Raw genomic sequence first — 27,702 nt, 5'->3', positions numbered from 1 at the left:
TGGCATCTTACCGCGTGCGCTTCCGACCTCTGCCTCGAACCGGAGGGGAAGCTCAAACTGGACCAACCGTTTGCGGGGAAAACAAACTTGGCTTCTGAAAGTGGCCCTGGGCCTCGGCAGGCACCTGTGCTGGACTCAGACCAGAACAAACAAGAGCTGAATACCGTGGGTGGGAAGAAGGCAGGCCCGCCCACGACACAGCTGGAGGAGAGGAAACAGACCCTGGAAGAAAATTTGGCAGCTTGAACCTTTATTTTTAGTATTTTTTTAAAAAGCATAATTAGAAACTTTCAATACAGAAATAATCCTAGCAAACCATTTAAAAGTTTTGTTGTTCAACAGGAATTTCACATCAGGTCCACCAGGACGTCAGTCCAGCCCTGTGAGTCTCCCCACCCCCACCCCCCATTCATGCGTGTAACACTCAGTGGGACAGGCACACTGTCGTCACCACAATCACCCCACCACCTGGGTCTGGACGTCCAGTTGCCAGAGCCATAGCCAGCTTCTAGCCCGGGCTGGAAACCTCCAGGACCCCTTCCCCTTATTGCTCGAATCTGCAAGCACTGCCACACTGATGTCACGTGAACACTCAGACTTGAGTACGCTGCCCGCCCAGGAGTCTCGAGCTCTCTGCATCCTGCCCAGGACCTCAGGTCACCCCGCACAGCCCTGAGGATAGAGACCACACTTTCCCTCCCGGCCCCCCACCAGTCAGAAGATGCCTGTTGGCTGGCCCCACGGCCGCCCTCCACAGCACCGCGTCCCTGGGCCCAGAGCTCCCCCACCTCTTCAGGTGGCCCCAGTGAAGGCCTGCTCCCAGACAACCATGGGCTCTTGGCAGTCTGGGGAAGCAGAGAGACAGGTCAGAAGAAACCCCCAGTTTTTACTGATTAAAAACCCACCAACAGTGTTAACATGGAAAATCTGCAGTGTGATCTGTGATGTGATTGTCCAATCAGGGCTTTGCCTGGAAATCACCTAGGAAAGGAAATCTAACAAAACACATCATGGTGTTGAAATAAATTACTCCCAGGCTACGTGATCCTTTTAGGGGAAAGGTGAATGATGAAGTGTCCCGAGGGGGACAGTAATCAAGTGCAGATGACCCTGGCTTTTTCCTCCAGGGACCAGGGTCAGAGCCGGCTGGCTCCCAGACCCAGCTGCCATTCCCTCGCACCCGCTAAGAAACCTTCCTGCTACCTTTGGACCAGAACAGTCCTGTCCATGACCCAAGGCTGCCTGCCATCCACCTCTGACGCGGCACCCCACAGTCCCGCGGCGCCTGGCGCCCACTCCTCACTCGGAGGTGCCGGGGCCGCAACAGGGACCCCAGAGCTCCGTGGAAAGCCCCAGGCCGATGCAGACGAGGGTGGGAGGCCCGTTCTCCTTTCCCACCAAGAAACGGCCAGGAAGGCAATGCTGCTCTGCCAAGAGCCTGGCCCCACAATGACAGGAAGCCATTCGGTTTTTCTAAAAACACTGGACCCAAAGTGGGGAGGCCACAACAGCTGCTGCTGTGCCAACCAAACCTCAGGAAGAGAAAGTGTGAGGAACTTAATTCATTTGATTTGGCTTCATTTTATGTATTAAAATAACGCTCCGCAGTGCCCCTGCAAGCCCCCAGCCCTGCACAAACACACCCCTACCTTTCTGTTGGAACTGAAACAGGCTGGTATAAATTAAAAGCCATGGTTTCCCTGGGTTTGTAGTTCAGAGGCATCTAGAAGGCAGGACAAGAAATCTGGTGACCAAAAGGCAGGAGCAAGTCTTCCTGTAAGCCAAAAGGCTAGGCCTCTAATGAGAACCCCCAGGCCTACCTCGAGGCCGGGTTTCCCCCAGCTGCCTGAATGGTTCCGGGGGCAGGGGAGGAATGGGGGGGGGGGGGGGGCTGGGCAGGGAAGAGACACGGCACAGGCTCCAGAGAGAGGGGAGACCCTACGTGCCAGGGACAGAAGCCGACGGCCTGGAGGAGAACAAGTAACACAGAAGACCCGCTCCACCGGCCCAGGTTGGCAAAAAAACGTGGCTAGAACTCGATCCTGTCTCCTCAGGAAGCCGCTGGCTGCCCGGTGGGGCGGGGAGGGGCTGGGACGGGAGGGTCTACTGCAGCAGGCTGGCATTAAGGAGGCGGAAGCCGGAGCAGGCCGAGGGTGGTGCGGCTGGTTAAAGCAATATACATTATGTACAGATCTGGTTAATCAGTCCGCTCGGCCCGCAGCGTCCTCGCCGGGCCCAGGTGCCTTGGCCAGGGGGCAGGGGCACCAGAAGGGAAGGGCAGGTCATCCAACACCTTCTTGGCACTCAGGGGGGAGGGGAGGAAGTGCCGACGGTGGCGCCTCCCGATACAAAAACGTGGAAAGAATTCTTTAAATAACGGCACGAAACTGAGACTGTCCCCGAGGAGTCCCGCGGGGCCTCGGGCCGGGGAGTGGCCGCAGCGCAGTCTCTGCAGTGGGCTGGGGGGCATTAGCAGCAGCGTTTCTTTCGTTTACTGTTCTTCGTGAGCTTCACCACGTCGTTCTGTTGCTGCTGCTGCTGTTTGGCTAAGTTGTCTTTCTTTGCTCGGAGGACCAGCTCTGTGATGCAGTTGAACATCTGTGAGGACGAAGGAGGCGGGTGGGCCTCAGAGCCAGTGGCGAGCCCCGGTGTGGCGAGCCCCATCGCGGAGCCACGAGTGCCCGCCGGCTCGACCGCCGCCCTGGGCCCCACTCCCCATTTGCTATTTCTACTCATGAGGGCTTTTTGTACGTAGGTCCTCAAACCCTTTCCAGGAGGAGCTGGTCAATTCTAAAGGTCAAAAAGGAACAACATCAAAGCCCCAAGAGCTGTGTCTTAGGGAAATCAATCTCAGGGATTTTCCAGGCTTTCCTCTGAAGAGACCAAGAACCTCACCACCTGGAAGACAGGCCAGAGGGACACAGAGCCTGCCCACTCCACGCCACGTCACTGCACATCCCCCCAGAACCTTCCCCAGACCCCACCCTAAGACGTCCTTGTGGTGCCAGGATCCAGTGGATTCCCCCCGCACCGATGCCCACCAACCCACAGTCCTCTCCTCCCCTCTGCCAGTTAAGGCATCAAGCACTTGACATAATTTGCATCACTCACTGCTCACAACCCAGGAGGCAGGGACTCTCACCCCACCCCGATCTATAGAAGGAACAGGTAGCAACCTGGAGAGATGAAGTCACTGCCCAAGGTCCCACAGAAAGGCCCGTGTTGTGATCCCAGCTTGACTCCGAGGCACCTGGGCTCCCTGTCACCGTGCAGCCGGGTGTCCAGGACACAATGGGGGATCCAGGCTTCCCTGGGTCTCCAGATTCCACACACTGTGGGGCAGGACTCACCCGAAGCTACGAGCAAGGCCTGCTAGGCTTGTGGCAAAAGGTCCCGCTTCTCTCCCACAGACTCACAACTACCTCCCAGCAGGCCTAGCAGAAGGGAAGCTGCCCCTGGCCGAAAGCTCAGCAGCTCTACGGGAGACCCGTCTCCCCAGGAGCCTCTGGGGGACGCGCAGCAGGGGTCCACCTGAAGCCTGGAGGCCACAGGGAAGCAACCAGGTGTCTGCAGGGAGGCCAAGGCCCCAGGGAAAGCCTTGAGAGCGGACAGGGGTAACGGGTGGGGCCAGGGAGAGCAGTGAGGCTGAAGACTGAGCAGGAACCCTGTGTGGCTGGGCTGTGGGCTGCGTCTCAGTGTGACTCGGCCTCTTACAAGTTGGGTGACAGACCTCAACTTGGAACCTCAGGTCAGAGGACTGTTGAGACACAAGCTAATACCTGCAAAAGGCCTAGCGCGATGCCTGGCATCCAGTGGGCCCCAAGAAACGGCAGTTACTAAGAGATTTTGTCAGGCACCCAAGTGCTCTGGAGAGAGGAGGGTTGCAGCTGTGAGACAGAGCTGGGGCCCACTCCCTCCCGTGCCCCCCGTCCCCGGGGCCCAGGCCTCACCTCTTCCACATTGACATTCTCCTTGGCACTGGTCTCAAACAACTGGATCCCCATCTGCCCTGCGAATTTGTAGGCGTCTTCTGTCTCCACCACCTTCCGCTCAGGGTCGTCATTCTTATTCCCCACTTCAAGGCAAAGCACAGTCAGCCCAGCCCTGCAGGAGTACCCCCTTGTCACCCTCCAGGCCACTGTCCCCACCCCGGGGGGCCCAGCCTCACCTAATATTCGGCACACATCATCACAGTTTTGGTTGATTTCATGAAGCCACCGCTTAACGTTGACAAAGGACTCCGCGCTGGTGACGTCATAAACCACGATGACCCCGTGGGTCCCCCGATAATACCTGCAGGGTCAGGATCTGTGTCAGAGCTTCAGCCTAGACAAGAGTAGCCCCTTCACTAAGACCGAGCCTGCCTGCATCCGGATGGCGCTCAGGGAGACAATGATGGGGCACAGGCTCTCCTGCACGACACCCAGCCTCCCCTCTCCCTCCGACGCCGGCCAGGACGCTCAGCAGCACTGTTGCTCATGCTTGTCCCCAAAGCACCGGGGAAGAGGGAGCGGCCCTGAGGTGGTCGGTCAAGTTGTTCAAGTCTGCCACTAGCTTGAAACATCTTTGAAGTTCTTATTTTAGGTTTAAAATGCAAGTAACTTGTATTTGATGTCCTATTGCCACTTGGTTTGTTTTAACATTGAAAGAATTTTTCTCTTCAAGCCTCTTAGTAAAATGCCACTCCAAGAAGACACACCCGTGGTGAAGCCCCGCCAGCGCGTCATTCACTCCACTTCTGACCCTGGGCTCATCCGTGCCGGGGGCAGCGAGTGCGTGGAAACGGTGTGGACATCCGGGCACAGCCGGGCAGAAGCTGTCCCAGAGGTGCCACCATCCGACCGTGCAGACCCTCCGGCCTGAGCTCAGCCAGAAGGTCTGGACGGCAGGAGGACGTGAACATTCCCCTCCAGACGCCATAACCGAAGCATTTCCAGTTCAGAGGGACAGATGGAGGACGTGGACCCCACGCGCCAGCCCCCGGGCTCCCCCCGCACCACAGCCTCTGCGAGGACGCAGCCAGTGAGGCTGTGCGCGCCGCCGCGTCCTCACGACCGGCTCGTCGGTGACCTGGGCCCGGTCACAGTACAGAGGCTTTCTAGGCCCGGTCACAGTACAGAGGCTACCCTGGTGCCATCTCTGAAAGGCTGTGGAACCCCAGGAGGGTTGGCGCAGGCACCTCAATCACCTCCTTCCTCAACTATAAAACGGACACATGAGTACTTGCTCTTGGGACGGCTGCGAGGGATAAAGGAGATGACTTGTTTCCACAAGGGCCAGTCAGTAAGTAGCCAACAGTCAAGGAACGGTGGTGGCTCTTCACCATTATTACTATTCCTTCAGTGACAAGCCGGGGCCCCTGACACAGGCAGAAGGAAACCAAGGGACAGTGTGCGAGGCCGCGGCCGAAGACCAGGGCTGCGAACAGAAGCGGCGGCGCGGCGCCCCGGGCTCCAGCCCCCTCAGGAACCTGCGGGGGTCTCCCCGCGCTTCATTCTGCCACAGCTCGGCCTTCCAGGGACACAGCGTCGCTGCCCCAGGGAGCCCGCACCATGAAGCTGGGCAGGGGCCAGGCCCTCCGAACCTGCTGCTGCTGGAGCACCAGGTCATGCCCACCTGGGCAAGCATACGCGCCAGGACCAGGGCGACAGGCGACTGTCCCCGGCCAGCAAAGGTAGTGCGAGCAGAGGAACACACTTCCTAGCTCTCCTGCGTTTGAAGACTATTGAAAATACCAAGAAATGCTGAAAGGGCTTTATCGGAGAGCGAGAACCAGTCTGAGGACGAGAGCAGGGGCTCCGAGCTCTGACAAGAGGGACACCAGTGCTTCTGGGCCTCCTGTCACCACTGCCACCAGTAATCACACCCACTCACCCCTGCTCAGCTCAGCTCTGTGCCCAGACCAGCACCCAACACTTTATACCCACTGCCCTACCAGTCTTCGCAGCAACCTGGTGTGACAGACATGAGGGCCACCGTTTTACCCCTGAGGCCACGAGGCCACGTGCAATGACCTGCTGAAGTCACGGTGTCCGACTCCTGGTCCGGGGCCAGCCATCAAAGAGGCTTCCTTTCCTCACCATCCAGCACCTTGTTACTCACTCCTCCCCGACGTGCACCCCAGCCATGCTTCTCTGGGCCAGCAAACCCCAGCCTCAGAGAGAGAAGAAACGGGGTGACAACAGGGCTCCTTGTCAGGCTAACAAGACGCAGTTTCAGTTTCTCTTTTAATGCCTGAATCAGAAAAGGCCACATTACCACACCCCAACTGCCCCAATCCCTGAGAACAACTCCTGAACTCTCCCCCAAGACTCCCTCCTCCTTCCCCAGACCCCCTCACGGGACGTCGTCTTTCCGTGCCCCCTCGGCACGGTGTGCGCAGTGCCTCCTGCCTCGTGAGGCACAGAGCAGGGACGTAGGATGGAGCTTCCTCAGCTTCCCCAAGACCGGCAAGATGGCAGCAGGGGGCTGAGCCCGTGCTCCCCAGCCACCACTGTGCAGCACTGCCCCCTTCTCAAGCACCCCAAAACACACATACTGCCCTCCACTAGCTGAGCTGCTCAGTGTCCCCAACAGAAGGAGGAGGCGGTTCATCCCCTGCCCACCCTGACCTAAAAGGAGCTGACTTCAAGGTGGCCACAGGCTTCTCTGCACCCCAGCCCGCTGCCCTGCCCAGAGCCCTTTTCACAGCCACAGGCCCGGTACTCTCGGCCACCCTGAATTCCCAGAGCGGCTTCAACCTACAGGAGACATCACGGCATCTGCCAGCCCCAGTCCCTCGGGGTGGGGGCCAGCAGAGAGCAGAGCTGTGGACTGGACCAGACGGCAAGAGCTTTGGCATCAAATGGGCCTCACTTCAACTGTGCCCTCGCTGGGCCTCAATTTTCTCACCCATAAAATAGAAACAGTCACAGACTCTTTATCTGGGATTAAGTGAAACAAACTCAGTAAAATCCTCAGCGACAGTCCCAGCTCAGAGTAAGGACATCTGGGCTCGGGGCCCAGACCTCCCGACCTGGACAGGTGGTCCTGTTCAGGTCTGGACGCTTGGGCTGCCCACGCCATCCCTCCTACCCCAAGGAGCCTCAGACCCAGCAGCCCTCCTTAAGGCCTTACTGGCAGTTACTAAGACACACGGGGACTCGGGCAGATCGTCAGCGAGCAGTCACAGAGAGCTGCATCGGCAGAGGGGTCTATGGCATCACCGGCCATGGCGCACGTGTGCTCGGCACCGCTGGCCCAGTGACAGAAGCCCCTCCTGCTCAGGCAGCCCACCCACTAGCCTAGTCCCTCTCTCTGCCTGGCAGCACCTCCAAGAGTCTCCTCATGACACTCCCCGCCTCCACCGTGAGGGCTTCTCGTCCCTCAAAGTCCCAGCGCACACAAGATCCTGAGGAGTCTCCAGACGGGTGGGCAGGCTGGGGTCTGTCCCGTTTCCAGGCCGAAGGGAAGAAAGGGATCTCTGGCCAGAAAACTCACACACTTTCCCAAGAGACCTCCGTCACACAGGAACTTCGGGCGGAGGCAAAGGAGAGGCCTATGAAAGAAGCAACTACTGCAGGCCCAACAGCGCCTCCTTCTCTGCACACACCGAGGGGCGCCCCAGCTCAGGCCCCAGCACTCACTCGCCAGGCCTGCTCTCAGAAGTCCCTCATCTGTAAAATGCAGAAGGCAACGGTGCCGACTGCGGCGGGCTCAACGAGATGGTCCGGGGAAAGCCCGAGCACAGAGCACCTGGCACAGAGGACTCGGCATTAAAGCCAACCCTAAGGAGGGGCTCCTGGGTGGCTCAGTGGGTTAAAGCCTCTGTCTTCGGCTCAGGTCATGATCCTGGGGTCCTGGGATCAAGCTCCACATCAGGCTCTCTGCTCAGCGGGGAGCCTGCTTCCTCCTCTCTCTCTCTGCCTGCCTCTCTGCCTACTTGTGATCCCTCTCTGTCAAAAAAATAAAAAAAATCTTTAAAAAAAAAAAAAGCGCCAACCCTAAGGAGAAACCCTCTGGGAAACTGAAGCACAGAGAGTTGAGGCAACTTGCCCACGGTCACACAGCAGAACAGAAATATAAATTCCAAACCATCTTCAAAGCCCTGCTCCTTCCTGGAGGCGATTCTATTAACAGCCCAAGAACCGAGAGCCCCTCCACAGGTCCCCAGGGCTCCTGCTGGGTCCCCTCTTTCCAGCGAGGGACCACAAAGGTGCTGCAGCAGCAAAGGAGGGCAACCCACTGGGTGAACCAGGTTCCTGGTAAAGGGCTTTGGGGAGGCAGAGGAGGCCTCCCGACGGCCTACGTACCAGTGCTCCTTCCTGGCCTCTCAAAAAAGAGAAGCCTCCTCCAAGTCGTGGTGGGTGACAGGAGCCTGCACAGCCGACCATGGCTGTCACAGCTAGCACCGAACAAGAGTCACTCACTGTGACTGACCATGCCACATCCCTGTTCTCCCATTTTATATACCCGGGAGCTGAAGGCTAGGGGGTGAGCGGACTCACTCGTACTCTCCTGCCCGCCCCCAGAGCCACGGCGCTCAGCCACCGGCCGCCTGCGGGCAGCCGCCCACCTTGTCGCCTCCTCCTCTCACGCCACGCCAGCCACTGTGGCCAGCAAGGAGCTTGCCTCCTGACAGCTCAGGGGCCCACCCCAGTGACATTTCAGGGAGCCCGGACACCTGACCTGTGTCCAAATCCAGGTGGCGAGGGGTGAGAATGGCGGGGGCCAGCCTGACTCACGTGGAGGTGATGGTTCGGAAGCGCTCCTGCCCAGCTGTGTCCCAGATCTGCAGCTTCACTTTCTCCCCGTTGATCTCCACGGTCCGAATCTTGAAGTCCACTCCGATCGTGGTGATGTAGCTGCCTGCACACACACGCACGTCAGCCAGGCCCACGGGACGCCCCGCCCGGATGCGGCCTCAGCCACACAGGGGACCCCGGCCTCCGCGGTGCTCCCTGCTGGCTCTTTGTGCCCAGCGCGTTCCAGGCCCCGGGGACAGAGCCCTGAACAAGAAGGACAAAGCCCACAACCCCATGGACCCCTCAGTGGAGGTGAGGGCGAGAGGACCCATGAAACGAAGTGAGAAGCACCCCGTTTCCAGAGTGAGGAGCCCCACAAAGGAGAGGAACCAGGATGAGACCGGGGAGGGGCGGGCTCCTTTCCTGAGAGGGGTGGCCGCGACGTGTCAGCAGCGGCCTGAGTGTGCTGGGAGACCCAGGCCACACTCGGGTTTCTTTTTCCTGTGCTATTCCCAACACTGTAAGTGACCCACATTACTGTCCTAACACACAAGTCACGACCTGCATGTTGGAAAACACTGCTGCAGGCAGAGGAGACGGAAGCAAAAACAGCAACCGGGGAGGGGGTGTGTGACAGGCGGTGGAGCCCGCAGTGGGAGGCAGGCAGGGGGACGGGAGCCCAGGTCTCAGGGTCTTAGTGCCGTTTTCATGACCTTGGCCCTTCTCTGGCGTGTGGCAGTGCGGCACTGAAGGGTCTGAATCAGAGCCTGAGCCGCACTGGAAACACTTCATTCAGGCATCTCTATGAAAGACGGAGTGGAGGAGAAAATCTAGCCACTGTCGTGTCCCCCCAGGCCTACAAACAGCAACATTCCTGCTCTGTTTGGGGCAGACTGTGTAACACAGTGCCGCAGGCAAGACCCACACACACCCAACTATACGGAGCTGCAAAGGAGGGGTCAAAGTTCAGGGTGGGGCAGAGATCGAGGAAGGCTTTGGGGAGGAAGCCACACTTGGGCCTGGAAAAAACAGGCACCAGCACCATTTCCAAGGCCGGGAGAAGGTGGGGGGGCAGAGCCCCAGCACATCAGTGGAGCCCGGGGCTGCTGCTCAACATCCTTACCCGTTGCACAGCCCTCGCCTCGGGGAAGCACAGGGCCCCGGTGTAGGTGGAGCAGAGCTGGAGGAACCCCTGGTACGAACTCTGCCCGTGTGACAAGGCCGCAGAGGCGTGGCAGCCCAGCAAAGAGCTGCCAAAGACCCGAATGGGTGACATGAATTCAGCCGTCGGGTGTGGGATGGGCAGAAACTGCTGTGACGCTTTGGCCCAGAACCAACGATGGACTCCACTAAGAGGCTGGGGGTAGAAATGGGAAGGAGACCCTGCCCGGGAGACCAGAGCTGAAAGCTCCCAGGAGTGAGCAAGAGGGGCACAAGGAGGAAGAGCAGTGCTCCAGACCCTGAGGAGCTGCCCTGCCCCGGAGTTCCCAACCCTGAACGGAACAGCAGCCACGGCCGGCGGCTACTGCTGGAGGGATTCCTTAGTCCAGGCACTAGGGCTCCAGGCGTCTCAGGTAACCCTCGCAGTAACCCTGCGTGGGAGGGACGCCGAGGGGTCCCACTTCACAGATGGTCTGAGACTTAGTGGCGCCCAAGGGCACACGGGGCAGACAACTCTTCCCGACTTCACACCAGGGGTGCCGCAGGGCTGCTGTCGGACCAAACCCAACTCTCTACCAAGAGGGAAGTGTTTGCCACGTAATCACTTCCTAATTGTAGCGCGCTACCCGACCACAGCACACGAATTCTGAAGACAGAGTCATGTTCGGTCCTTGATCAGAGAGGCCAAGCCAAACCTCTGCAATGAATCTGACATTCAACAAACAAAAACGTGTCCGGCTTCACCAGCGATCGGGAAAACACACGCTTCGGTGATAGCATGTTCTGCCCACTAGCTTAGCAAAAACGAACACTAAGAGGCAGTACTGATCAGAGCTGACAAGGGGCACTATGACCGCTTCAGGGGGAGCGTCACTTAGCACAGCTTCCTTAAAAGGCAAGTCGGCATTTTCAATTGCCTTTAGCCCCTGACCTCGTTAGCGTTAACTCCCCTTCTACACGAGGATGAACGTACGACCCGCTCCACCTAGTGCATCACTTAAACCAGAAGCGGCCAGAAAGCACACACACGTCGGGAGCACGGCTGCTGAAGGATGAAGGCCCAAGCACGCGCAGCCCAGGAAGACCCACAGGCGTTCGGAAGAAGCAGAGGTCTGCTAGAGATGGGGAAGAGCAGAAGGCCAGTTGCCAACCCTCTGCACGTGGAGTTGGAAAAAAGCCAGGAAGACACACCGTGGTGGACAGAAGCTCCCAGGACACTAGAGCAGGGGCCGGTGAAGGGCTCCCAATCTTTACCTCGTGAGTCTATCTGTTTGACATTTTATCCAGGCATGTACCAACTCGTAATATTCAACTTTTCTTTTTCTCCCTTAAATGCTGGGGCACAAGAAGTCTCTGGGTGGAAAAGGGATGGGTCCACAAAAGGATTTTTTGAACCAGACAGACAGCAGGCAAAGGCCCAGCCAGGTAAAGGGATCTCAAACCCAAAATACTCCAGCAGCACCCCAGGGGCACACTCACCTGAGAAAGTGTTGTCTGCAAAACGTAACAGTAAACTGCTCTTGCCCACACCTGCGGGAGAGAAAGCAGGAGATGAGGGGGGGCGTGCATCCCTCCCTCCAGCCCAGTCCTTCAGGGAGATGACGCCCAAATGCGGACTCCTAGAAGCTCAGCAGACCCGTCGTCCAACTCAATGCTGCTTTTTCTCTCTCTGATCGGCCACACACCAAGACCATCTCTCCCACTCATCGTCTGACCTCTCCCTCTGTCCTGGTGCGAGATAAGCTGCCCCAGTCCCGTGGGGAGAGATGAGAAAGGGGATTCTGCCCAGGCCCTGTGCTGATGAGACCCAGAGGAAGATACCAAATGACAGAAATAAAGCAGGGGGAAGGTCAGCCACATGAAACAGCCAAGTGCGTCTAAGCCACACGGTCCCTAGAAAAGCATACACTGAGTGGAGCCCCGGTTTGTGTGCAGCATGAGACGAGGAATTGTGGACCTGAAAAGGACCCTTGAGATTATCGAGGCCATTTTACAGGTGAGAAAACTGAGGCCCAGACAACACAAACCAACTGCCAGCCGTCCTCCCCGTGCTGATGTCACTGCCAGCTGGGCTGGCGGGGGAAGGGTCCGCCTTATACTTGTCAGCCCAAGAGCTCACACGTGCTCAGACCATTTCACTTACCACAGCAATCCCTAGCCTACTTGTCCCAAGAGCAAGCAGAATCCCATAAACTTGGCTTCCCTTTACCTTAAAAGGAGCAGCACTAGCCTGTGCACCTGCCCTGTCTCCGCCATCCCATCCCCTACCCCTGCCAAGCCTGAGGCCGACTGGGTGAACCAACCACAGAAGGAAAGAATCGGTGCCCACAGAGCTGTGTGTGCGATGGGCCCCTGGACGTGCCTGTAATTCCCACTCCATCTCTGAAGAGGCACCCAGGCCCGCGGGAAGCTAAGCAGCTGGCCTTCGGGGCCTCCGCGGGGACGCACAGGGCTGCGATGTGAAGCCAGGGCTCTGGGGCGCTGTCTGATACACACTGCCAGGATAGTCTTCCTGTACCTGGTTCAGAAAGTGGAACCAAAGACCCCAAAAGGGCTCCTGCACCTCCCTCCTGTCAGATCCACAGCGGTGGCATGCGGCCACGGCTGGCGGAAGGAGAGCTTCCACGAGCGTCTCAACTGCCCCCCCAAGCTAAGTGTACATGGGTGGGTTGGAGCCCGTATGTGCTCATCAGAACCTGAGAGGACGCTGCCTCCGGCCGTCTCCCGCGTTGCTCCTCGAAACCTAACCAACCCCAGACATCCTCTCTGGCCAGCTCTCTCTGATGCGCTCTTCTCAGAACTTGTTTCTGAGTGAACCTTCCCTTCCCAAGGACAGGGGTGCGGCTCTGAGCAGATGCTGCCCCCGCAGTACCTGCTGCTCAGCCCCTGGGCCTGCAGTGCTCCTGCTCCGGGCCACTTCCTCATTGTCGCCTCGGTGAGGCTTCCTGCTGAGCCCAAGGAAAGCCCAAGCCCTGGGCTGGGTCCCTCACAGTGTTCTGCCAGCACGACACCCCATCAGGCCTGCCGGCTCCTTGGCTTCCTCCTGGAGCCTTCTGGGTCTGCTTACTCAGCTAAAAGCTGCGTCTGGGCCACTAGCTGCGAGTTCCTCTAGGAAGCAGATCTTGCCTGCCTCGGCCTGGATATTTGCAGCGCTGGAAGCGGGGCTCAGCACTCAGCAGACACTGACAAAGCATGGCTGAATGAATTCAGGACCAAACAACAAATGCCGATCATACTGACAACTTTGCCATCTAATGCTATGAGCAAGGCACCCACCAAAGCCAAAGCAATGGTTTTCAAACTTTCAGGAGCAACAGAATCCTTCTTGAAATTAAATTTTATCTGAATCCCATATATCTAAAATAGGTGTGGAAGGTGTGCCTGGGGGGCTCAGTCAGTTAAGTGTCTGACTCTTGGTTTCGGCTCAGGTCATGATCTCAGGGTGAGACTGAGCCCGCTGTCGGGCTCTGCACAGGGCATGCAGCCTGCTTAAGGTTCTCTCTCCCTCTCCTCTGTCCCTCTGCCTCTGCCCCTCCCTTCCCACCCCTTCCCACCGATGGCTCTCTCTCTCTCTCTCTCAAGAAATAAAATTAAATAAATAAAAGTAAGGGGAGTTGCTCTCTCTGCAAGAAGCAAGGAAACAGCAGTGTGCCCTCCAACTTGGCCTCTCCAAGTCCCCTTCACTCACCCCTGTGCTCAGCAGAGCTGCTGAAAGCCACCAGGCTGCAGAACGACCACTACAGTCACCACAGTAACTGCTGCTCTGGGCCTGACCCCAATCTCCGGCATTGCTCTTCCCTTTGAAAGGAAGAGAAACCCACCCTCAGAAACGACCTCTCAAATATCCCTGGAAGAGGCCTCCTCGGGAAAACGTGCTCTTGCATTCATCCCATAGCACTGGCCGAAGGAAGGACGTGCTATGTACCAATCTACCTTCAGCACTGCTGAAGACAAGGGCTTCCCAAGAACCATACGGAGCACGAAACCCAACCAGTCCAGCCCCATCACCTTCTACCCTGCGAAGAGCACAGGCAGCAGAAGACAGATTTTTTTCGGCAAACACCGCACGTGCCCCTCAACCATCACTGCTCTCCCCTGCTCCCTGCCTCTTGACCTACACAGATGCTTGGGTCCTCAAAAAGTCCCCACAAGGGGCACCTAGGTGGCTCAGTGGGCTCTGCCTTCAGCTCAGGTCATGATCTCGGGGTCCTGGGATGGAGCCCCACATCGGGCTCTCTGCTCAGCAGGGGCCTGCTTCCCCCCACCCTCTCTGCCTGCCTCTCTGCCTACTTGTGATCTCTCTCTCAATCTGTGTGTCAAATAAATTAAAAAAAAAAAAAAAAAAAAGCCCCCACAAAAGTCCCCACCCTCAGCCCTGCTCCTCCTTTGGGCTACAAAAAGTTCCCTCACTATCTGGGCTTCAGTTCTGGACAGCTGAAGTCCCTGAGACCTTCAAGTAAAGCACTCACAATTTTAATCCTGGCTCGGTCACCCACTCACTGTACAACCTCAGACAAGTCACTTCCTCTCTCTGAGCCTCAGCTCACTCATGTGCAAAGTGAAAGGCTCTAACTAGTTCTCTGACAGCCACTCCAGCCTCCAGGTTCTAAGAATGAGGATGGCTGGCCACACAGATCAGACGAAATGCTATTACACTTCTGTGCTAAAAAGTCAGAAGAACATTGGAAAAAGTGTAGAACCTCAGCCATAAAGAAGAGCTGCAAAAGCTGAAGGAATGTATTCCAGAAGCATGTACAATGTGGCAGAGTGGGAAGAAGAACTCTAGATTTTGTAATAAAGAAACGAACACTCATTGAGGGCCCGCCAGGCCTGACACCAGCTGCTGCTACCGCATCGCACTGATGTGCATTAACGCTTGGCTTTGCCTGTGATGAGCTGTGTGACTTCGGGCAAGGCAGTCAGCTCCTCTGAGCCTTAGCTTCCTTATGTGACAAACTGCACATGGAGCAGGTGAGCACCAGATGAGAGTGTCCATGAAAGCATTTGAAAAACCTAAAAGCCTCTCCATAAGGAGCCAGTCCTGGGCCATTCCGGGTCCTCTCCTCCTTGCTCAGGTGCCACGCTCAGTCTGAACCGAGGCTACCATCTCCCAGGCTCGTAAGGGTCCAGCTTCGACTCCTGTACCTGATGGACTTCTACAAGCTCGGACTGGGCTAGGAGCCAGCCACATAACTTAGCGAGTCTTCTCCCAAACCTGACTTCTGAGTGAAAAATCAACACAGCAGGCAAAACGTACTGTGAGAAAGGGGGCCAGAACCACCCCCTCGGTTTTACAGGGAAAAGCCAACAAGCTGCATCCTCTTGCAGAGTTTATGCTTTTTCATTTTTGGATATCAACACACAAGCCCTAGAGGGATAAGGACCCCTGACTGCGGTGGGCTTACTTTCTCTCCAAGGGAGAGAAATTGCCCTGGTGTCTACCCCTGGGAACAAAGGCCGGGGCTCAAATCAAATCCTTTAAAAGTGTAAGTCTCAGGACCCTGAGGAATGCCAGACTCCATCTCCAAGGGTTAGTCTACACAGCTCATCTAGTTTTCTTTCATTCAAACCACAACGAATCCACCCTCCACCCATCTAACTCCTTCCTTGACCACAACTACTCTGCATCTCCCTCGTTGGCCCCTAACTTTTCCCCTTACCTCTCCCTTCCACCAATAACCACAGAAACCTCAGCCATCCTTCACTGGATCCAAACCACCAACCACATCCCAATCTAGCTTCACAGTGAGATCAAAACCCACTCACTTCCACAGCCAGCTATAGCCCAGTATCACCCAGCACTCCTCCATCAGCGTCTCACAACTCCTTTGATTTGCACCCCTCCGCCCCTTTCCTTAACAACCCATGGGCTCCACCACCAATTTAGCCTCTGCCTTCAGTCATATGACTCCCCTGCCCTCAACTCAGGTCTGGTCTATAAACCTGGCATGCTCCCAAGCCTCCTTCCCCATCATATAATCCCAGCACCTCAGCTATGCTCCCATAAACCTCCTAGGGCCTGCCTCCCTGACCTCCTGGTCACCCCATAAACCTGCTTACCTGCCACACTCCAAACACCTCTAAAACCCTCCACCCTTTCCCAGGAACCAACCTGTCTTTTCTAGGAACTTAACACTGATTCATTCATTCATTCAACAAATGTGTTTTAGGCACCTACTGGTTGGCAAGGCACTGCACCAGGCCCTGGAGAAGATGCACTGCATGGAGCTAGGAGCTCTCCCAGAGAGCATACGTGGTCAAAGCCCTTTTGCAATACTGGCTGACCCACCTCCAGTACCCATCTAGTATACAGTACGTAGCAGCAAACACGTACTGAGCACTCTCTACGTGCAGGCGCTGTTGCCAACACTATGTGTGCATTATCTCACTGAACACTCAGTGAGCCCTGAGAGGCAGATGCTACTATTACTCCATTTTACAGATGGGGAGACAGAACCACACGGGTAATAACTCAGCAGCAATGTCCTAGGCCCTGTACAAGGTAATCCCATGAGAAAGATTCTGGGATTATCCCCAATTTACAGACGAAGAAACTGAGGCTTACAAACGGCACTAATAATCACATCAATAGCTAGCACCTACCCAGGGCTGACGTTATGCCAGGCTGGGCGCTAAGCACTTTCCCAGCTTTATCTCATCAAACAGTCATACCACCCAGCAAGGCAAGTCCCCACCTCACAGATGAGGGAACTGAGGCTCACAAAGGCGAAACAACTTGCCCAAGGTCACGGAGTAAGGAAGCTGGTAGTCCCAGAACTCGAACCCGGGTCTCTCCAACTCCAGGCATCGCGCGACTTGACCAAGGTCACACGTGAGGCAGGGGCAGGCGCGGCGAGAGGACCGGGGGCCCCAGCCCCGACCCCCATGAGCCCAGCCCCTCCGCTCCGAAGCCGGGTGCCCCAACCTCACCTCGAGGCTGCCCGCAGCCCCTCTACGCGCCCATAGGGCCGGCGGCCGCCAGGCAGCCCCGCCCCGCGCGGGCCGGCACCTCCCCGCCCGCCTGCCCGCCCCGAGGGCCCCGCGGGCCGCGCCCGGCAGGGCCCACGCCGCGTCCGGCCGCCGCGGCCCTCACCGCTGTCGCCGATGATGAGCAGCTTGAAGAGGTGGTCGTAGTCCCGGGCCATGGCGGGCGGGGGAGGCACGCGCGGGCGGGCGGGGTCGGTGCTGGCCTCGCGATCCGCAGCTCCCTCCGGGCTGCTTCGGCAGCGGCGGATCCACTTCCCGAACAAACAGCCGGAACTGACAGAAACACCTCCCTCTTCTCCCCCTCCTCCTCCTCCTCCTCTTCAGCAGCCGCCGCCGCTGCCGCCGCCGCCGCCTCCCTCCTTCCCGCCCCGCCCCGCCAGCGCGCAGGCGCAGCGTTTGACACCGCCTTTGCGCAGCCGCAGCCGCGGCCAGCCGCGCCCTCTCCGTGCTCGCGCCCCGCGCAGGCGCTCCGCGGACTCCCGCGGGCGCGGGCGCGGGCGCGGGCTAGTCTTCCCTGCGTCTCGTCGGCGGACGTCGCCGCAGCTGTGCGCGGCCCGGGGGTTCGGAGAGCGGGGTTGCTGTGGAGCCCTGAAGGACGCCGAGAGCGCCGGAGAAGCTCGGCCGCGGCCCGGGACGGACTGGCTCCTGCATCTTCGAGAGCCGGAGGCGCTGCGGAGACGGAAAGACCGGCACGCAGTGACCTTGGAGGCGGGGCTTACGCCCAGCTCCCGGGTTCTCGAGACCCGGGATCCGGACACTCCGCCCCCTTCCGCACGGACGCCGCCTCCGGGGTGCTGGTCCCGGGCCTGCGGACGGGACGTCCGGGTGGACGCTGGCTGCCCGGTGTTGAAGGCCACGAGTCGCCTGCAGAGCGGAGCGTGAGAGGAGTGTGGCCTTTGAATCACCTCCTGGCCCCGTGACCCGGTGGAGCCTGAGTTGCCTCCTTGGTAACATGGGGAGGGCAGTTCCAGAGTCACAGCCCCGTCCGCCTTGACGCCGAGCCGGTGTGAGCGGCACCCGCAGCCCGAAGCAGCAGCTCCCTCGGCTTCGATTTCACACCGCCTACACAGTCACATCTCAAAAGCGTGTGGTTAGGAAGACCTGGGCTGCCGGGAGTTAAGCGGGATTGGGTTTATCATCAGCTCCAGTTTTTTTCCCCGTTTTGGAGTAAGTTCCCACCTGGCCTGAAAGTGAGATGCTCCTACTGCCATTCTGATTAGAGAATTACAGGGAATTCGAAGTTCTTCTAGCCCTGTCCTTTTCCAGTCAAGTAGCTGTTAAATATTTCTACTCGTCTTATTGTTTTTAGTTTGACTTTATAAGAAGTAATAATGTTCATGGTCAAAAAAACAAACTGTACAGAAGCTTACCCCAAAGTACAAGTTTTTTCTTCAGACCCACTCTTCCCAGGTAACCCTTGTTAATAAGTTCCTTGGACACCTTAAGAGGTCTAAGAAATATTTGTTGAATGAATTAATCATTGCCTCTCAATGAATTTTTGTGTCTAAGCAAAACAGATACATGTATGAATGTTGCCTTTTCTCTTTACCAACAGGTTTGGGCATTCTGTCATTTAACAGCTGTGTGGTATTACGCTGTCCTAGGTTTGTACTGTAATTTAACCACTCTGCTATTGATAGGCACTCATGTTGTTTATAATTTTTTTTTTATAAACAAGGTCACAGGGAAGATCCTTGAACAGCTCATGGAATGTTCGACTCAAGTTTTGAGTTGTTTTTCCAGGAACTAAGAATCAAGTGTGGTGATGTCAAAACAATATGGGCTTGGAACCTGAAGGTACTGCCTGTGAGAGGAGCTGCTCATGTGCCTTTCTTTTTAAAAAAAAAAAAAAAACGATTGATTTATTTTAGAGAGCACGAGAGCAGGCAGAGGGGCAGAGGGAGAGAGAGAAAGAGGACTCCAGGCAGACTCCACACTGAGCGTGGAACCCAACACTAAATAGTTACTGAGATTTAGGATAAGTCACATCACATCTTGGAGCCCATTTCCGCACAGAATAGTTGTGAGGCTGAGAGGTTCGTAAATTATCTGGCACATACAGGCGTGAGATAAACAGCAACATGCTGTTAGCCCTGAGCATTTTGCACGGACTCATTCATACTTTTGGCTGTTTCCTACTGTAGACACCTGTTACACACGTTTCCAAGGCAGCCTCCTGGTATCAGGCTGCAGGATACTTTTACTCAAAAGTAGAGCAGAGGGGCACCTGTGTGGCTCGGTGGTTAAGCATCCAACTCTCACTTTCGGCTCAGGGAGATCTCAGGTCTGTGAGATGGAGCTTCCATCAGACTCTGCTCAGTTCAGAGTCTGCTTAAGTTTCTCTCTCCCTCTGCTTCTCCCTCTCCCCAACCTTGTGCACTCACTCGCACTCTCCCTAAAATAGATAAATGAATTTATTTATTTATTTTTACTCATTTGTCAGAGAAAGAGCACAAGCAGGGGGAATGGCAAGCAGAGGGAGCCCGATGTAGGATTCAATCCCAGGACTGGGGTTATGACCTTTACCAAAGGCAGATGCCTAACCAGCTGAGCCACCCAGGCATTCCTAGATAAATGAATCTTTCTTTTTTCTTTTAAGGTTTTATATGACAGCACAAGCGGGGGAGGCAGAGGGAGAAGGAGAAGCAGACTCCCCACTGAGCAGGGAGCCCAGTGGGGACTTGATGCCAGGACCCTGGGATCATGACCTGAGCTGAAGGCAGATGCTTAACCAACTGAGCCACCCAAGTGCCCCAATTGAATCTTTAAAAAAAAAAAATGCTGAATCGGCCATAGTGAAGACCAGATTTCTGACTTGCCTGCACGTGTCTTCTAGAAAACAGTAGGCATTAATCGTTTATTCAGTAACTATTTAGTGAGTGCTTACCACTTACTATATGCCATAAGTTGTAGAGTAGAGCATTTTCCCTCCAGCAGCTGACAGTCTTCTCAGCAGTAAGACATACTCACAAAGAATTACAAACAAGAGGGGTGCCTGGGTGGCTCAATGGGCTAAGCCTCTGCCTTCAGCTTAGGTCATGATCCCAGGGTGCTGGGATCGAGCCCCGCATCAGGCTTTCTGCTCAGCGGGGAGCCTGCTTCCTCCTCTCTCTGCCTGCCTCTCTGCATACTTGTAATCTCTGTCAAATAAATAAATAAAATCTTTAAAAAGAAAAATTTACAAACAAGATAATGTAATAGATAAAGCAGCTGTCAAATGAGGGGTCCAGACTTGAGAGGAAGAGAGCTATCACTTCTCACTCAAATGATGGGGAAGATTTCATGATGGAACTGGAACTTAAGAGCCTTGAACAACAGGTGTATTTAGACAGCAGCTGTCACCGTCTGAGAATCATCAATTTTGGTTTCGAGGGGGAATTCCCTATTGGCCAGGATATGTGCCTGGTGTCCCCTGAATGAAACGGAGCATATTTCCTCTAGAAACATCGGGTGCTTTTTAAAAATTTTTTTAAATTTTATTTGGCGGGCAGGGCGTGGGGAGTGTGCAGTAGAAGGACAGAGAACCTCAGGCTCCAAGCCCTGCATGGAGCCCAGCATGGGACTCAGTGTCATGCCCCTGAGATCACGACCTGAGCCGAAATCAAGTCGGACACTAAACTGCGCCAGCCAGGTGCCCCCTAGAAACACTGCTTTATGTTTATTTAAACTACAGTTCAGTGGTAGGCTGTGTTCTAGGAGGCGGGTCGGTAGGTAGGTGGATAGAGGTAGGGAGAAAGGAAGAGGGAGAAAGAAACTATAAATGTACAAAGCTATAAGCCGTGGGGACCTGAGGTGGGCCTCCGTATGCGCCACTGATGGGAAGGGCTGTCCTGTTCTGAACAGCCAGTTTACAGAGGAGACTGCGGTGCCACCTGTTTGCACGGAAGAAACCGTAACAGGGAAAGTTTCTGAGCAGAGGAGCAATATCAACGTCTTATTTTAGGAAAGTAGTCTGGTGCAAGCATCCACCGGAGTGGATTTCCGCTGCTGAACTTTCAAGGAGGTCACTGCTGAAGCCAGGTGTGAGGGTAACAGCAGGAGAGGACAGATGCAAAGGACAATATGCAAACCACATCCACTGGAGAAAGCAGTATTGCAAAAACACAGTCACAGAATTTACCTGGCAACTGGGTTCATTTGCGAATACAAAAAATACTCACACGCCTGCTGGGTGCCAGGCACTGAAGACCTAACGTGAGCCAGACAAAGCCCATCCTCATGGAGCTTAGAGCTTAAGTACAGTAGGGAAGGACAAGTCATTCCTTCACATTTGAGGATTTCCCATGTACCAGGTGGTGACAGATGGGAAGCATTAGCAGTAAATAAAAATTGTTAATCTCTACTTTCACAGAGCTGACATTCTGGCACAGAACAGATATCGGGGCAGCTGGGTGGCTCAGTCGGTTAAACATCCGACTCTTCACCTTGGCTCAGGTCTTAATCTCCGGGGTCATGAGTTCAAGGCCTGAGCTGGGCTCCATGCTCGGCATGGAGCCTACTTTAAAAATATGTGTCTAAAGGGAAAAGTAGGGACAGCAGCATGCAGATGTTCACCAGAACGGACAGTGACAGCAGAGCGGGGTGTGTTCCTTATTCAAGAATTTGGGCAGTGAGGGGCACCTGGGTGGCTCAGTGGGTTAAGCCTCTGCCTTCAGCTCAGGTCATGATCTCAGGGTCCTGGGATTGAGCCCCATGTCGGGCTCCCTGCTCAGTGGGGAGCCTGCTTCCCCCCCCCCTTTGCCTGCCTCTCTGCCTACTTGTGATCTCTCTCTCTGTCAAATAAATAAATAAAATATTTTTTTAAAAAATTGGGGCAGTGAATGAAAAGTGAAACTGGTGGTGAAGAGAAGAGAGGGGCCAAGTAAAGTATTTTTCAGGATCATACAAGTGGAGGCTGAGCAGCTGGTAAGGAGTAGGGTCAGGTAGTAAGGGTTGAACATGAGCTAAGGGCACTTTGTTTTTTTAAAAGATATATTAATTTAGAGAGAGAAAAAGCGTGTGCGGGGGTGGGGGGCAGAGAGAGAGGGCCAGAGAATCCCCAGCAGACTCCCTGGTGAGCAAGGAGCCCAATGCAGGACTTGAACCTCCCACCCTAAGATCATGACCTGAACCAAAATCAGGAGGCGAAAGTTTAACTGAGTCACCCAGGCACCCTTTTAGAGCTCAACTGGCAAAGGGTCGGGAAGTGTGGTATCACCAGTGGGGAGGCTGGGAGGGTCGAGGAGAGGGGACCTCGAGCCTGAGGCCTATGACAGCCAGCAGTGCCTCTAGGGGAGCAGCAGGGGCCTGGAGGGAGCTGTGAAATCCACATTTCAGACTGGTGAGCGGTAGAATCAAGTTGCTGACATAGGCAGTGAGAGAGGCAGACATGCTGCGATCATTTAAGTAGGAAGAAGCAGGTGGCAAAGCAGAATTGAGAATGGGCGGGGGAACTGAACACCAGGGACTTTGAATGAGGAGTCAGGATGCGACACCTCTAACACACTGGTCCAAGAGGGAGGGAATAAAGAAAGTTTTGACGGAACTGCAAACTGGCCTTGATCCCAGCCCTGCATGTCTGGTGCCGTTCTGGGAGACTTGACAACCGCCCTCAGGTAGCCCCTCAGGTAGAATCGAGTAAGCATCAAGTTCCCTGCTTGCAGGGACCATCCTGGTGTTCTCTGGACAGGGCAGGCACTGATGTCTCTGTTGCATTCAAGTGAAGCCACACGGAGAACTGGCGAAATAGAAGGAACATCAGAAATAATGCAGTTGAACTCTCTCAAGTTTGCATTCCGTGGGGTGTAGGCCGAGTTTGGGGCCTACCACCAGAACACAGGGTCAAACCAGTCACTTCGGTAGGATTTCTCTCCCCAATTTTAGATTAGATCTGTGGTTTTCCAAGTGTGGCCTGGGAAGCCCAGGGCTCCCCAAGACCCTTTCAAAGATCTGCAATGTGAAAACAGTTTTGTAATACTGAGATGTTACTTGCCTTTTCCACACTCGCCTGCTCACAAGTGTACAGTGAGGTTTCCAGAGAGACTACTTGATAGAACGCAACAGATTGACTACAGAAGCAGACATGAAAATCCAGACATTAAAGAGACATAAAAAATGCAAAAGAATGCTGCTTTCCTCACTAAAATGGCTTTCATTTTGGAAAACTGAGTTCTATTTGCTATGGTTACTTATGGCAACATGTAATGGGCTTATTATTTTTAAAAGAGCACAGCTTATACAAGTTGACCAGTTTTGATGTCTACAGTAGTATCAGTAAGAGACGTAGAAGCAAGAGGTCTTTGGGGTCCTCAGTAATTTTTCAAAGTGTAAAAGGGTCCTGAGGCCAATATTTGAGAAATGCTAGACCAGATACTGCTGCACCTGGCCTCCCACCTCCCATGAGGTAAGAATACGAATGGTAAGAAGGAGCTAACATGGCTTCCGCCCGGCTGATGCCATCTTGACCAGAGAAACTGGTCTCAGAGAAGGTGACGGACATATTCCATGCGGGGGACACAGAGGAGAGTCACACAGAAACCCACTGAAGGGGTAATCCTCGGACTGGTTTTTCCAGTCTCCTGAGCTCCATCAGGATCCACACCACCCTTCCAGCCAGCCAGGTTGCGGGGGATCCTCCTGACACAACCGGAGGACAGCTAGGAAAGTCCAGTGAAATGCCTGGGCTCTGTGTCTTAGGAAAAGTGAAACCCAGTCAGTCACTCCACAGAACCGCATGCCAACAACTGGGCTAGTTTCCCTTGTTGAATTCATCTTCCCAAATTGTTATGGAATGGCCCTTGGGCCTGGTGACCAGAGGATCAAGAAAGAGAGACTTTTCCCGGTTCCACAAGCCAACTGGCTACAAGAACTTACAGATGCTCCTTTCCATCTGTATCTCCACTTCTGTCCTCCTAAAACAAGGACCAGCCCCTTCGGGCTTCACCGGTACCACTCAGACAAGGATGGTAAAGGGTTTCCCTGCTCAGGCACAGGAAGCCCTCCAGCCCGGTGCAAACACTTCTCACGCCATGTCATGGGTCCAAACATAGTAATCATCACTTCTCAGGAAGAATTTGATTTTAAGTTTGGAGCTTTTTACACTTCAGACCCCCAAAAGTTAACCAGGCATCTGCAGATTCTGGGCCCAGCAGGAAGACCTCAGGACTTGGGACACGCTGTCGTGCTCACGGTCCCTCTGGCTCAGGCCCTTCCCGTTGACATGGCTCATTTTAATGCTCATTATCCACCAAGCAAGCAGCTCCTGGGTGCCTGGCCTCATGCCCCATCCTGTCCCTCTACAGGTAAGGACTCATGGGCTCCGGGGACGGAACATGCTTGGGTCATTTGGCTTGACATCAAGCGGTGAAGTTAAGGTTCCAGCCTGCCCCCGCGTCCAGCCAGCTCCCCAGCAGTGCACGGCCCAGAGCGAAAGCGCCATCTGCGTTTCCTTAAAAGCCTCTCAGGACCTAGATCTTTCAGTGTGGCTTTTCCTGTTTCTCCCTATTGTTCTAATCTAGAAAGGCTTGAAGCAATTTACAACACGTCCATACAGACTCCTACTTAGAAAAACATTCCTAACAACCGATCTTGTTTCCAAAGCTGCTCTCAGTAAAACGAGGACGTGAAATCCCTGCAAACAGAAGACTCAGTCCCACAGGCCCCTTGCCCCAGCGCCCAAGCGGGCATCACAGCAGGGAGCTGAAGGGAACTTCCCTGGAGGCTTCGTTCCTAGAAGGGACGTGAAGCATGTCACCTGCCCCCACATTTTAAAATACTCTTGATGCGCAGAATTCCAGAGGCTCCCAGAGTTAGGTGAAGAAGGGATGAGAGGCTCGGTTTCGTTTTCCCTGGGTTAACTAGGGGCATATTTTGTCATTGCCTTTGGGATGCATGCAGAGCACAGCTGTCTCCGCCCTGGAGCGTCACTGGGAGTCACTGTCTTTTTAAAGTGTCCTGTGAATGGGGTGAGGTACCGATCAGCCCGCGTAGCATCCGCGGAGCCCCAGCCAGTCCCCCAGAGCTGCTCAGACACCCACACAGTGTGCTGCACAAGGACGTGAAAGGGCTGGAGGCACCGGCTGTGAAGAACGGAAAATGCCCGGCCTAACTAGCCAGCACGGAAGAGCAAAGCCAAGGGTATGTGCTCTGGGGACAGACTGCCATTGATGAGCCGTATGACCCCAGGCGAATGACTACACACTCTCCCAAATTCCCTCCTCTGGAAAACAGTAACCACAGAGAACCTACTTCACAGGCGGAAAGGATGAAAGAAGAAAATGCCAAATGTCATTGGTTATAATCACTATTGGAACTTTGAAAACAAGAGCGTCTCAGAGCTCTGTCCCAAATCCTTCATTTGACAGATGAACACATTGGCCTGAAGAGGACGGACGGCCTGCCCCAGGGGAAGCGGCTCTGCCGATCACTGGGGCAAACGGCTTTGCTTCTCCACTGCGGAGCACCACTTCCTCTGGGGCATCCACACAGGGCTGCTGTTTTTGGGACTGCCGACAGGGTCCTCCATGCCTGCTCCGCTGTCAGGCCTGTGACAGCCCTTCGAGGCTCACTCTCCAAGAGCCCACACCCCCCTGCGAACTGAAGGAATGCACTTCATCGTGCTCCGGGAGCCTCTGAGTCATCTCTACGAACCAGCCGCTATCCATCCGTCCTGGACGGAGAGCTCTCATCCTCCTCCAGTTTCTGGAACTAGGACCTGGTGTTTTTCCTTTGGATCTTGCTTCCTGAGTGTCTTCCACCTCTCAGTACATCAGGTTTCCCTCCCAACTTCACACCGGGGGCTGAATGCCAGAGACAGACAGAAGCATCTGTTCTAAGATCCCGGAGGAAACACTGAAGACCGCACCTCAGAGCTCACCGCGCTTTCCCAGCCCACGGCCCCTCACACAGAAACTTCATCTGCCGCCCCATGGCTGAGTGGCCGAGGTGACCGCATGTGCAGACAGCTTGCTGGACATCTGCCCCAGGCAGCTGAGAGGCTGCTGATGACCATCTGAATCCCAGTAGCAGGGAACAGTTACCATGGCTACCGAAAGCTGTACCCATTGGCGGCTGTGGCTCTGGGGACTGACCCAGCCGACCTCTCCAGCTCCCCTGCAGCCCTGGGAGTCTATGGTTACACTGAGCAAGCTGAGCCTGTGCCTGCTACAAGAAAATAGGAAGTCCTGTGACATAGAAGGTTCGGGCATAGACAGCAAGGATTTCATCAGAAGTATCTCAGAGGTCACCTTGTCTTACTCATCAGAAGTGCTGAGTCACGGGGCTACTTTCTACCTCTGCTGCATTAAAACGCCGTGCCTTGATTGTTTTGGTCCATTTCAGACCCTCTACAAGATGAGTTCGCTACCACCACATTTAATCTTCCTTCCTTTTACAGTTCTGGCCAGTCATTTCAGTAGAGCTTTATTCCGTATTGTGATCACGGAAACAGCCCCAAAAAACTTGCGTCACCGGGCCCAGAGGGGTGTGCTCCATCAGACAGGACATGTGGATCACGAGCCTTCTAAGAACCAAGAGGAAGGAAGTCATTCATAAAGGAGGCAGATGCTGAGCTGCAGCTTTGCTTTCCTCTTGCAAGTCCTCTGACTCCAGGAATGTGGTTCATCCTTCCGCCACAGAGGGGACGGGCTTCTCTTTAAAACCAGCCTGCCAGAAGCTGCCCACCTTTCCGAATTAGGACAGAGCTGGCAAGTGGCTAATTTGACCCCTGCATTTTCCATACTCGGGGAGATCACGGGCCTGGCTGCGCACCTCCCGAGACCCGACCTCTGGACAGAGAAGCGTGCAGACTTCTGCAGGACCTGCCAGAATGGGAGAAACGCCCAGAAGCCAGAGCGCTGCCGATGCTCCTGAGAGAGGCTGCAAGCCTTGCCTGATTCCTGATGCACGAAGCTTTCTGTTAGACAGCTGCTTGGAGATTTTTTAAAAATCTGCTTATATCAAGATTAAATCAAAGCCTTTATTAAACATTCCTCCTTCAAACAACCCGCATTTGAGCCAGTACCCCACCCCGACTTGTGAACTGTGAGGGCGCTGTGTCCCATTCCCCCGACAGGTTGCACAATACTGCAAAGCCACACCAAGACACAGAACCCCAGGCCGACCTCCTGGGGCCGTGTCCCACTCAGGATCTAGGCAGAGGCTGGTAGCACGGGCTCCCGAAGCAGAGCTCAAGCGCAGGGGGGAGAGGAACCGGAGGTCTGGCCCCACCTGTTCCAGACCCAGCCATGCTCAGCTGGATGGTCCACTCGTGGCTGTCACCTGGTGAGGCTCACACATGTGCTTTTTCGTCTCTTCTCCAAAGAAAAAGGTGAGAGATGGAGGAGGCAATTTTCAGTTGTGTGTGGGTTTGATTTAAGGCTTTGGCTGTGGTCTTTTGAAATATTAAAATACTTTCTGGGAACGCCATCTCCTAAGCTCCCCATCGGAACAAACGTATTTTCAAAAATGAAAACATTGAACAAAGAGGTGGAGCCCGGCCCGGGATGCCGGCGGATCAGGTCAGGATGGTGTCGTCCACCTGCTCTGTGGAGTCGGCCTGGCTGGCCAGCTTCTTCAAGGACCGGCGGTTGCACTCATTCAGCACCTCCAAGCTGGCCACATCCAGGATCTTGGAGAGGGCCTGTGGGGAGGATGGAAAGGAGGAGACGTTGTCAGAAAACTGGACTGCAGTTTTCTCCAAGCCAATGCAAAAACAGTGTTAACCTCAGAACTAGATGTGGCGGAATCTGACAAAATAAAGGGAGTCCGACGGATCCCCGAAGTCATGTGCTGAGTAGGGGTGGGGCGGAGCAGGGAGGGTTTCTGGGGCTGGGGGCCATGTGACACTCTATGT

At 55.1% G+C, this 27,702-nt stretch overlaps 3 protein-coding genes across 4 annotated transcripts in view; 1 reads left to right on the top strand and 2 right to left on the bottom strand.

Annotated features, from left to right (window-relative positions):
- Window positions 1-233: 233 nt before the first annotated feature.
- Window positions 234-17,107, bottom strand: RAB35 (RAB35, member RAS oncogene family). Its single transcript, XM_082699724.1, has 6 exons — window positions 16,978-17,107; window positions 11,364-11,414; window positions 8,724-8,847; window positions 4,169-4,293; window positions 3,951-4,075; window positions 234-2,598 (listed from the first exon to the last, which is right to left on the bottom strand). The coding sequence occupies exons 1-6, from the start codon at window positions 17,027-17,029 to the stop codon at window positions 2,470-2,472; spliced, it is 606 nt and encodes a 201-aa protein (XP_082555850.1). The 5' UTR covers window positions 17,030-17,107; the 3' UTR covers window positions 234-2,469.
- Window positions 17,028-27,315, top strand: LOC309848297 (uncharacterized protein; the record flags this gene model as incomplete). 2 transcript variants are annotated; one of them, XM_082699722.1, is made up of 2 exons in its annotated part: window positions 17,028-18,038; window positions 18,550-27,315. In XM_082699722.1, one exon carries the CDS (start codon window positions 17,028-17,030, stop codon window positions 17,751-17,753), a length of 726 nt encoding a protein of 241 aa, XP_082555848.1. In that variant the 3' UTR covers window positions 17,754-18,038; window positions 18,550-27,315. The 2 variants fall into 2 exon arrangements, with proteins under 2 accessions (XP_082555848.1, XP_082555847.1); XM_082699721.1 differs by having other exon boundaries at window positions 17,028-18,281.
- Window positions 26,807-27,702, bottom strand: part of GCN1 (GCN1 activator of EIF2AK4) — a 60,557-nt gene continuing 59,661 nt past the window's right edge. The window contains exon 58 of the mRNA XM_082699685.1: window positions 26,807-27,489. Coding sequence (XP_082555811.1) covers window positions 27,364-27,489 — 126 coding nt within the window. The 3' untranslated portion in view covers window positions 26,807-27,363. The remainder of the gene's footprint in view (window positions 27,490-27,702) is intronic.

This window comes from Mustela nivalis (genome assembly GCF_964662115.1).
Source record: "Mustela nivalis genome assembly, chromosome: 14".
NCBI lineage: Eukaryota > Metazoa > Chordata > Mammalia > Carnivora > Mustelidae > Mustela > Mustela nivalis.
This window is presented reverse-complemented; position numbering and strand designations above follow the sequence as displayed.